This window comes from Xiphias gladius, chromosome 7 (genome assembly GCF_016859285.1).
Source record: "Xiphias gladius isolate SHS-SW01 ecotype Sanya breed wild chromosome 7, ASM1685928v1, whole genome shotgun sequence".
NCBI classification, from domain to species: Eukaryota; Metazoa; Chordata; class Actinopteri; order Istiophoriformes; family Xiphiidae; genus Xiphias; species Xiphias gladius.
In genome coordinates, this window is record NC_053406.1 from 1,376,537 (window position 1) to 1,388,602 (window position 12,066).

The 12,066-nt window shown below is 38.4% G+C and overlaps 1 protein-coding gene across 4 annotated transcripts in view; it reads right to left on the minus strand.

The window, feature by feature from the left end:
- The window catches only part of bcas3 (BCAS3 microtubule associated cell migration factor), a 391,310-nt gene extending 387,523 nt beyond the window's left edge, over positions 1 to 3,787 (minus strand). For all 4 annotated transcript variants that reach the window (XM_040130737.1, XM_040130738.1, XM_040130736.1 and 1 more), the window contains exons 1-3: positions 3,681 to 3,787; positions 1,212 to 1,302; positions 912 to 966 (exon numbers count right to left, since the gene is read on the minus strand). In XM_040130737.1, the coding sequence (XP_039986671.1) occupies positions 912 to 966; positions 1,212 to 1,282 (126 nt within the window). In that variant the 5' untranslated portion in view covers positions 1,283 to 1,302; positions 3,681 to 3,787. The remainder of the gene's footprint in view (positions 1 to 911; positions 967 to 1,211; positions 1,303 to 3,680) is intronic.
- Between the last annotated feature and the right edge of the window lie 8,279 nt (positions 3,788 to 12,066).

The window sequence follows — 12,066 nt, forward strand, 5'->3', positions numbered from 1 at the left end:
CTCAGCCGCTCTGTCCTTGCCCCGCTCTCTCTCTCTCACACAAAGACATTGACAACGCACCATGTGTCACACTCGGACTGGCCACCGGGAGAAAATCCCTAGTCAGGAGGAGTTTGGGGTGGGTGGATGGTTCTATAAAACTTTTTCACAGGAACCTTTTTCATTTCTCTTGAAAAAACAATTGTTCATCATTATATCTTTTAACCATGACCGTTCTAAAACCTTAACCACAGGCTTATTATTGTAACCATAATGACAAAGGTCATCTAACCTTCAGGAAATTCTCGTTTTCACCCAAACCACTATCTTCTCCTAAACCCAACCATGTAGATTTTGTGCCTAAACCTAACCAAACCATGTTCCATAAGCTTTACTGCTTGTTTATTATTATAACCATCATGACAAAGTTCCGGTACACCTGCTGCTGTAGGGGCTCTACTTCACGAGATGCTCATATAGGTTGTATCAGAGGGTTGGGACAAACAGCCTACTGTATATGGTCATTCAGGTTGGAAAACTCTTCAATAGTGTCAAGATGTATCTAAATGCATCACTATGGCTCACAAATGCATTAACTACATCCAAACATAACTTTTAATCCTCAGGACTACTGCTGTGCCCCAATTCCATATTACATACTAATTGCATACAGTGTATATTATATACTGATCAACAAAATATTTAACAGTTTTATACTGACAGAAAATGATCAATTTGTGCACTGTAAGATGTCTAGCAAACAGCAACTTTGGAGTTCCAACGCCAGTTAAACTCTTTCTGTAGCTGTCTTGTCTGCTCTATCTCACCTCATACTCAAGACATGCTGAACTAATTAAAATCAGTATGCTAGTGGGAAACCGGGATAGCTAGTTATAGCTTAGTATAAGTGAATAAATGGCAGAATAAAATACCTGAGGGACCACATCCTGCAGGAAGGTCACCACACTTTCCATGTAAGACTGCTCCCTGTGACAGCAAAAAGCTCATGTCATCACTCAAACACCACACCAAACTGTCAATTTTTCCAGGTAGGGATAGGTAGGTAGGGATGTCAAAATGAATTGAGAATTATACTGCATATTAATAGTCTACACGAAGAAATGAAAGGCACCTACATTAGTTTAAGAAACAGGATAAAATGTATGTGGGGAAACATATAATGGAGTAACAGTGAATTATTTTTCTAATAAAATAATAGTTTCTGTCCTCACGTAGCAGCTTGCGCCCGCACCAAAACCCCTCCAGCACAGCGACTTGGTCTGCGTGGAGAGTCCGATGCCATTTTGTCTCCCGTTTTTTACCCTGAAAAGGTAAAAAGAGACATTTTTAATATGATGACAGCACAAAAACATAACTTATGATTAATTTGCCGTTATACTAACTTGCGCTGATGAAAAAGTGTTTGGTTTTTCTGTAGCATGCAAAAATTGGTATGCATTTACACATCTCATGCATCCTACTCCGGATAGGATATCCAGATACACATGTTAATACCAGGTTTAAATTGGGTCTCGCATTATACTTGAGGAAATCAGAAAAAGTACACAAAGCACCTTTACAGTTTAATATTCTTCATCAATATAGCATTCAAAATAGGGTAGTAACACAATTTGTGGATCACTTTCTAATACAATAAGTTACCTGTAAACATAGGGTGTAACAGAATGTTGAAGCATATGATCAATAACAGCATCCTCAGTTGAATCAGCTATTCGTAATACTCTTTTTACTAATTTGATATGAAAGAAGTAGGTTAAGTTGTCCCCATACTCAACCACTGTACTTTTAAATCAACTCAAATGGAAAGAATCAACGTACATCATATACAGCGCAGACAAATGAAGGCTTTGAATAAACACAGTGACCATTATCTACATTTAAAATGAACTAAGTTGTCAGTTTATTAGGGACACCTCGTTAAACCTAATGCAGTCTAGCACAACAACTGTGCTCTTTCCTGAGGTGTTTGTAATATTGTGTCCACCTCAATATATCAATGAGCCTTGACTAAACAGTAGAAACACGTATCTGTTTAACAGTACAATTCAGCAACACAAACTACAGGTTCCAAAATGACTATGAAGTAGAATCTGCTGTTTTTGAACAGCTATCAAAAACAGCAAACTGAACATCTTAACCTTTCTGAAGGTAGGATTTATTGCATTGCTTATGTATCAGACTGTATTGGTTTTAGCTATTTTGACCTGACAAAGAGGCAACTTAGTGTAAATTATGATCTCCAGTCCACAAAGATCCCACTGTCCTTGTTAACCAGACAGCCAAACACTACATCTACTAGACACCTGCAGATAAAAACAGTCATCAACCAGAACAAGTAACACCAAACTTCATTCAAAACATTTCTCTTTTTTTTAGGTGGAGACTGTGAGAAACAACAGTTCTATTGGTGCAACAACTGAAGTCTTACAGACATGCCACTGGACTGTTGTGATTAGAGAACTATGCCTGAAAGTCAAACTTTCAATTTACTAGTCAGTGTATGTATTTTCCAGGCTTAACCTAACTTTTTGTAGCAACCCAAAAAGTGTAAATGTGGACAAAAAGCGACTTAAATAAGCTTCCTACAGCGTGTCTGAGACCACCCTTAAGGTCGAGGTCAGGAGGAGAAAGTAAAACTGTTGCCTCTTATCAGTAAAAGAAGACAACTGAGATGTTCCAACTTCTGACTATGATGTCTCCCACTGACATCTCTGTGTTGGTATTCCAGGCAGGTGAAACAACTAGCAGACCCACCTTAGCAGATGCTGAACATGCTGATGGAATTCTGCATCCCTGTCCCGTGAGCATCAAAGATGCTCCAGGAGGAGTTAGAGGATGTGGTTGGGGGAGAAAGTCTGCTGCCACTATGAACTCAACCCAGACAAGTGGATAAAGGATAGATGCTCATAATGGAAAAATTAACCACATCAAAACTTAATGTCAAGGATATGAAGGCATGTGCCATCAGGACGCAGTGGCTAATATGACCGATTATCATTCATCTAACAAAACAGATATGATGCAGTTAAAACATATGGTTCAAAGAAACTGCAAATCCTCAACCAATTATCCCACACATTTACATACCCCTACATTACTTTCATCTAAAACTGACCTGTCAAAACTAACCATTTCTGCTGACTAATGAAAGAAGGTGTTGATGTACTTGGTGGGGCAACATTGAATTCGCATCTGTTTTAGTTGAGTTAACGTGTTTCAAACAAGTCCATTGTCGGTGTATGTATGGGCTACTATCACTCTGGCTAAACGCTCATGTCGCTTAGGATGTAAACAACAGGGGAGACTGTGGGCTACATGCAGTTAACAGCGTTTCCATGGGCTGATAAGAGATGAGCTTCTCCCGCAAACCACACTGAAAAGCTTGATTATCTTAGCCTCGGTTGGGCACCCTTAACATTTGTTCAGCTAGCTTGCACCACTAAAAATCAGCGGACCCACACTAGCAGTACTTATGACAACTGTCAAGTAAACATTATACAGCTATTGGCTAATGCTAAAGTTATATTGGTAGAGAAGGGCTCAGCAGCTACCGTAGCTAGCTAGCATTAGCTGATATAACTCCCTGTAGTGATAAAGCGACACAGTTGAAGCCTCGAAAAAGGAGCTGCATTTGTCATTTTTCAGCAAGATGTAATTGCAGAGTGGCAGTATTTACGAACCGAGGTGTTGAACGCCGACAGGCTCCTTGGTTGTGAACTTGTATTGTGGTTTGAGGGGCTTTCTACAATAACGTCAAAACACAAACAGACTAGACTTGCGGAACTGTGTTGTGTAACAGAAAGCCAATGAGAGAACAGAAACGTTTTCGTCAACCCAATCAGCCAACAGTAAGGGCGGGCCTATTGACTGTGTTACCTATTAGAAACAAGGCATTTTACAAAATAAAATATATCCCGTGTTGAGAGTAATGTGTGTCTTACTGTCTTTAATTATAATAGTCTGTTGGTTTCTTCTGGTTGAAAACACTCTACAATGAGTAATATAGAGATAATGCAGGACATGCCATGACAGTTTCTTCCATGGTAAGGCATAGCATAATTCACAAAATCTTGTGTAACTGAAAAATTACAGTTTGATAACGGTAATAATGCTGAATCATCATCATATTAGTTAAATATGTCCATTCATATAAAAGAAAGAACTGGGAACTTTTTTGAGGGCCCGGTGCTCCTACACACAGTTGTTTCCATGTTCTCTGGCTTTTTAGATCTTTCAAGTTTAACCTGGGTGGAGCTATAATGGAGTGAGGTTACTAAACTTCACCTACCAATAATAAAAATAAAGATTTAACTTCTTCCACCCAAACAGGTGCAAAAAGTCTAAAAGGATATATAATCTCATATATATATATATATATCAGGCTCACTCTGTACTCCTTGGGGAGAGGGAGTCTAATTAGGCTAACTAATGTGTTAGTGAACTATTGGTGTGTTTGGGCTTTAATTTTTTTGATAAATGGATTTAGGATTTGTATGTTATCTCATACACCCCAGCTGATAAAAAAGATATTTCCATATTTGTTTGTGTGTTTTTTGTGTACATAATATGTACTTTATATTGATAAGATATTTTTTTTCAGGCAAGAAAGTAACCATTTAGAAATTCCCAATGAGTGGTCAGTTTGTCCAAATAATGTCTGTTTGAAAATTTGATCCCACATTTTCAGAGATGTGAGGACCCCTCTGCTGACTGAGAACAGTGGTCATCTCAGCAGCTCACATTCCGGCTCCCAAGTTGACCAGTTGGTCAGTGTGCGCCCAATCATCCTGGGGAGAGCAGTCATATCTAGGTAAGCACTTTGGTAATTTAGTGCCAGCTCTGGTGTCCATTGCACTGTAAGATATGGTATAAATCCTTTTGAAAGATAAAATCTTGTCACATTACATTCATGCATCGTGGCAGTAGTGCAATGCATAAAATCATGCAGAAACAGGTCTGGAGGTTCAGTTAATGTTCACATCATACATTGGAATGGGAAAAAAGTGATCTCGCTGACTTTGACCGTGGCATGATTGTTGGTGCCAGTCGGGCTGGTTTGAGAATTTCTGAAACTGCTGATCTCTTGGGGTTTTCATGCACAACAGTCTCTAGAGTTTACTCAGAACAAGGCAAAAAAGAAAAAACATCCAGTAAGCAGCTGTTCTGTGGACGGAAATGCCTTGTTGATGAGGGAGGTCAGAGAAGAATGGCCAGACTGGTTGGAGATGACAGAAGGGCCACAGTAACTCAGATGACCACTCTTTACAACTGTGGTGAGCAGAAAAGCATTTGATCTGAATACTTTCTGAAGCCACTTTAAATACATTGATACAGGAGTAGGGTTTTCCAATTAACTTACTTTTGAAAAATAAGATTATGCAGTCATTTCTGTTCATACGAAAATGCAGCAGTTTAATAAAATCTCAACTTCTGCTGCCTCTTTTAAGCAGGTCTTAAGGCTTTTCTGACCACATTTGAGGTGGATCTAGTCAACCCGCTGGGAGCAGTACATCAAACTATAAAACATATAATTTCCTGTTGCCAGCAGGTCGTGCCCTAGTTATACGTGAATATTGGCATGTAGATGTCTTCAGGCCAGGACTCTTATGAAACTTGAAGTTTTGGGCAGATTGGACAACGTATATTTTAGTTACAACAACTTCCTCTGTCATGGCGAAACATCAAAATTTGCCATGCTGCCACCGACACACTGTTCAACAAAAACTCAAAAGCTTCGCAATTTGGCATCGCAATGGTCTTTAGATTAGACTGACCACATATGATGTCGATCTTTGCGATGGCAGACATTACTTATTGCACATTTGTATTAATTCCTGTGTCCAGAATGTGGTGCTAGAGAACATGCTCCAAACATGCATTATGTTTTATCATATATCAAGTGTAGACGAGACCATGAAACTTTTATGTAAATAAAATGATGAGTCACACAAGGCTACTTTCCTGTTGCCAGTAGGTGGCACTATTTGATTCAATATTAGCATGAAGATGTTTTCATGCTGGGACTCTTATCAAACGTGTGAAATTTGGGAAAGTTCTGGTGATTATGATTTAGGTTACAACAGGTTCTGTATTCAAGTTAAAACAGCAAAATTCGCTGCACCACCAGCAAAACACTGTTAAATGAAAACTCACAATGTTCACAATAAAGCATCATCGAGGTCTTTTCTGACCACATTGGATGGGGATCTGGTCAACCTGCTAGGAGGAAAACATCAAAGAATGAAATATGTCATTTGCTGTTGCCAGTAGACGGCACTATGACTATAACTGAATATTGACATGTAGATGTCTTCAGACCCACACGCTTATCAAGCATGCAAAGTTTTGGGCAGGTTGGGCAATGCATATTTGAGTTACAGCAACTTCCTCTTTCAATGCAAAACATCCAAATTTTACCGACACTGTTCAATGAAAACTCGAAAGCTTTGCAATTTAGCATTATGAAGGTGTTAAGATTGCACTGACTACATATGATGTTGATCTGATTAATTCTTTAGTAGGAGTTCGTTAAAGTATAATGACTGTAAATGTTTAAAACTGCGACGAAATTGCACAGTATATTCAAAATGGCTGACTTCCTGTTGGGTTTAGGGTATGGCTCCATGAGGCTTTTTTGTTAGTCTTGGGTCTTTACATGAGCCTGCAGAATTTCGTACATGTAGGTGAAACGTACCATGAGGGCTACTTCGTTGAACTTTTGTAGGGGGCGCTCTTTAGCCATTTTTCCACAGCCAATAAAATATGTATATTTTCACCATGCCTGATGCATGACCAAAATTTCGTGAGTTTTTGAGCACCTTTAGCCCCTCAAAAATGCGATGGATTTACATTGATAATAATACTAATAACAATAATAATAATGAACATAATGATTCCAAGAGGGTCCTCGCACCGGTAGGTGCTTGGGCCCTAATGATAAACATAGCAGTTTCAATAGGGAGCTTGCACCATTTGGTGCTCGGGCAATAATAAACATAGCAGTTTCAATAGGATCCTTGCACCGATTGGTGTTCCGGCCATAATGAGTTAAACATAACTTCCTGTGTCGACCAGATGCACATTTGGGTCATGCATTAAGGTAGGGTCGTGCAAGGATAGACCCTAAAAGGGCTTTTAGCCCCTGTCTCTTGACCTTAGACTTGACAATCTTCACAATAAAGCCTCATCAAGGTCTTAAGGCTTTTCTGACCATTTTTGGGGTGGTGAGTAGTACATAAAAGTACAGAAACTGTAGGATAATGTATATTTGTGTTACAACAACTTCTTGTTACATTGCAAGACATCAAAATTCGCCATGCTGCCACGGACCTGCCGTTCAATGAAAACTCAAAAGCTTTGCAATTTAGCATCGCAAAGGTCTTTAGATTAGACTGACCACATATGATGTCGATCTTTGCGATGGCAGACATTACTTATTGCACATTTTGTATTAATTCCTGTGTCCAGAATGTGGCGCTAGAGAACATGCACCAAACATGCATTATGTTTTATTATATATCAAGTGTAGACGAGACCATGAAACTTTTATGTAAATAAAATGATGACTGTCACACAAGGCTACTTTCCTGTTGCCAGTAGGTGGCAACAGGAAATCGATCTGATCAATTTTCTTGGAGTATTTTGTTAAAGCACAATGCCTGTAAATGGCAAAAACTGCAGCAAAATGCATGATAAATTCAAAATGGCTGACTTCCTGTTGGGTTTAGGGTTGGCTCCAAGAGACTTTTTTTTAGTCATGGGATATTTCATGTGCCTACCAAATTTTGTACATGTAGATTAAATATACCACGAGGACTACTCCTTTGAAATTTTGTAGGGGGCACTATAGAGCCATTTTAACACACCAAATCCTGAAACCCATATCAAATATCAATTTCTGCTCCCTTAACATGTGTACCAGATTTTGTGAGTTTTCAAGCTTCCCTACTCCCTAAACAACAACTTCCTTTTTCATGTTGAAACATCAGAATTTGCAGGGCCACCAGGACCATACCATTCTAAGAAAACTCACAATTTTCACAATAAAGCTTCATCAAGGTCTTAAGGATTTTCTGACCAGGTTTGAGGTGTATGTGGTGAACAGGCCAGGGACAGTATATCAATGTATAAAACATGATATTTACTGTTGCCAGTAGGTGGCGCTATGACTATATCTGAATATTGGGATGTAGATGTCTTCCGGCAGGGTGTCTTCTCATACATTTGAAGTTTGGGGCATATTAGTCCTGTTTCATGGTGAAACATCGGCATTCAACGGAAACTTCGAAAGTTTAACAATTTAGCACTGTGAAGGTCTTTAGATTGCACTGACCAAATTTGAAGTCATTCTGATCAATTATCTAGGAGGAGTTCGTTAAAGCACAATGCCTGTAAATGTTTAAAACTACCAAAATTGCATAGTAAATTCAAAACAGCTAACTTCCTGTTGGGTTTAGGGTATGGCTCCAAGAGACTTTTTTATAAGAGTTTACCCCCTCAACAACAACTTCCTTTTTCATTGCGAAACATCCAAATTCACCATGCCACCACAGACACGTTGTTCAATGAAATCTCAAAAGTTTTGCAATTTAGCATTGCAAAGGTCTTTAAATTGACCCATAAAACATAGATTTTAACCACATCTGATGCATGTGCAAAGTTTTATGAGTTTTCAAGCACCTTTAGCCCTCAAAATGCGATGTGATTAATTATAATACTAATAACAATAATAATAATGAACATAATGATTCCAAGAGGGTCCTCGCACCGGTAGGTGCTTGGGCCCTAATGATAAACATAGCAGTTTCAATAGGGAGCTTGCACCATTTGGTGCTCGGGCAATAATAAACATAGCAGTTTCAATAGGATCCTTGCACCGATTGGTGTTCCGGCCATAATGAGTTAAACATAACTTCCTGTGTCGACCAGATGCACATTTGGGTCATGCATTAAGGTAGGGTCGTGCAAGGATAGACCCTAAAAGGGGTTTTAGCCCCTGTCTCTTGACCTTAGACTTGACATCTTCACAATAAAGCCTCATCAAGGTCTTAAGGCTTTTCTGACCATTTTTGGGGTGGTGAGTAGTACATAAAAGTACAGAAACTGTAGGATAATGTATATTTGTGTTACAACAACTTCTTGTTACATGGCAAGACATCAAAATTCGCCATGCTGCCACGGACCTGCCGTTCAATGAAAACTCAAAAGCTTTGCAATTTAGCATCGCAAAGGTCTTTAGATTAGACTGACCACATATGATGTCGATCTTTGCGATGGCAGACATTACTTATTGCACATTTTGTATTAATTCCTGTGTCCAGAATGTGGCGCTAGAGAACATGCACCAAACATGCATTATGTTTTATTATATATCAAGTGTAGACGAGACCATGAAACTTTTATGTAAATAAAATGATGACTGTCACACAAGGCTACTTTCCTGTTGCCAGTAGGTGGCAACAGGAAATCGATCTGATCAATTTTCTTGGAGTATTTTGTTAAAGCACAATGCCTGTAAATGGCAAAAACTGCAGCAAAATGCATGATAAATTCAAAATGGCTGACTTCCTGTTGGGTTTAGGGTTGGCTCCAAGAGACTTTTTTTTAGTCATGGGATATTTCATGTGCCTACCAAATTTTGTACATGTAGATTAAATATACCACGAGGACTACTCCTTTGAAATTTTGTAGGGGGCACTATAGAGCCATTTTAACACACCAAATCCTGAAACCCATATCAAATATCAATTTCTGCTCCCTTAACATGTGTACCAGATTTTGTGAGTTTTCAAGCTTCCCTACTCCCTAAACAACAACTTCCTTTTTCATGGTGAAACATCAGAATTTGCAGGGCCACCAGGACCATACCATTCTAAGAAAACTCACAATTTTCACAATAAAGCTTCATCAAGGTCTTAAGGATTTTCTGACCAGGTTTGAGGTGTATGTGGTGAACAGGCCAGGGACAGTATATCAATGTATAAAACATGATATTTACTGTTGCCAGTAGGTGGCGCTATGACTATATCTGAATATTGGGATGTAGATGTCTTCCGGCAGGGTGTCTTCTCATACATTTGAAGTTTGGGGCATATTAGTCCTGTTTCATGGTGAAACATCGGCATTCAACGGAAACTCGAAAGTTTCACAATTTAGCACTGTGAAGGTCTTTAGATTGCACTGACCAAATTTGAAGTCATTCTGATCAATTATCTAGGAGGAGTTCGTTAAAGCACAATGCCTGTAAATGTTTAAAACTACCAAAATTGCATAGTAAATTCAAAACAGCTAACTTCCTGTTGGGTTTAGGGTATGGCTCCAAGAGACTTTTTTATAAGAGTTTACCCCCTCAACAACAACTTCCTTTTTCATTGCGAAACATCCAAATTCACCATGCCACCACAGACACGTTGTTCAATGAAATCTCAAAAGTTTTGCAATTTAGCATTGCAAAGGTCTTTAAATTGACCCATAAAACATAGATTTTAACCACATCTGATGCATGTGCAAAGTTTTATGAGTTTTCAAGCACCTTTAGCCCCTCAAAAATGTGATTAATTATAATAATAATAACAATAATAATGATGATAATAATAATAATAAACATAGCAGTTTCAATAGCGTCCCAGCACCGGTTGGTGCTCGGGGCCCCAAGAATAATGAACATAATGAACAATTGGGTCCTCGAACTGGTTGGTTCTGGGGCCCTAAAATGTATACATAGCAATTTCAATGGGGACTTTGCATCAGTCACTGCTTGGGTCCTAATAATAAACATAACAGTTTCAATAGTGTATTTTCACTGGTTGTTGATTGGGCCTGAAAAAGTAATAATAATAAACATAGCGATTCCAATAGGGTCCTTGCACCAGTCAGTGCTCAGGCCCTAATAATAATAATAATAATAATAATCATAGTGATTCCAATAGGGTCCGTGCACTGGTTTGTGCTCTGGCTCTAATAATAATAAAGATTGCAGTTTCAACAGTGTCCTCCCTCAGGCCCTAATAATCTATTACACTGACAATGCTGTCATGCCTTAAGGCAGAATAAGCACAAAAGCAGAAATTCAGACAATCATGTAATATTAGGGGGGATGTCATTAACAACATTTTTTTACATCATACCATTCAACCCTTCAGTAAAGTCAAAAGATTAATTAAAATTAATTAACCTGTCAAAGTGAATAGATAATCTTAAATGACAGTTAAGGGAAAGTGAAAATGACCAGAGACCTATATGTGAAATAAGTGAATCTACATTAAATTAATAATAACCATTTTGTTGACCCCCATCAATCAAAAATGCTACTGATCTGTTGGTTTTGATCACTTTCTCCTAGGACTGGATGATTCATGAAAAACCATAACATATCTCCTGTAATATCGTATTCAAGTCCCTCTTTCCAGTGAAAACTGTTATTCATGGGCTTTTCTTCTCCCAACAAATAATCCACTCCTGTTGGGTTTCCACTTCAAATTCTTTATTACTGCCTTAATGTGTTATTTTATGATTACTGATTGAAAACTGAATCTTTATTACTGATGGCATCATAAAAACACAACAGAATTGGATATGTCATATACCGTATTAATTATTTCTCTGTATCCCCTATATTATTCGGTGTGATTCGATATTTGTACACACTGACTTGTTGCCAGAAACCGTAATGTCACAGAAAGCCTGTCCTTGGGGCTAATGATCTTTCTGTGCAGTGATACTGTTAGGGTATGAGGGAAGTATGTCAGTGTGTTGAAGTTTATTGTTGGTAATATCATAAATTATGATGTTTATTGGACAGATGTGTGGGCGCAACTAGGCTACAATTTGGCTATAAATAAAACTAAATTTAGCAAGTAGTTATAACTACGAAGTGTAGTTTATGGGTGGAAGCAACTGCAGAGCAAGAAAGAAAAAGAGGGAGAGAAGAGGGAGAGAAACATGTTTCTAACAGTAAAGTAATCAGCGTGTCGCTAGCTATCAAGTTAACAATGTACAATCTTTATAGTAAAATGTAGCTAGCTTACGTCCAATTATGCAAAATGGACAAAAACCATAGTGCCCACA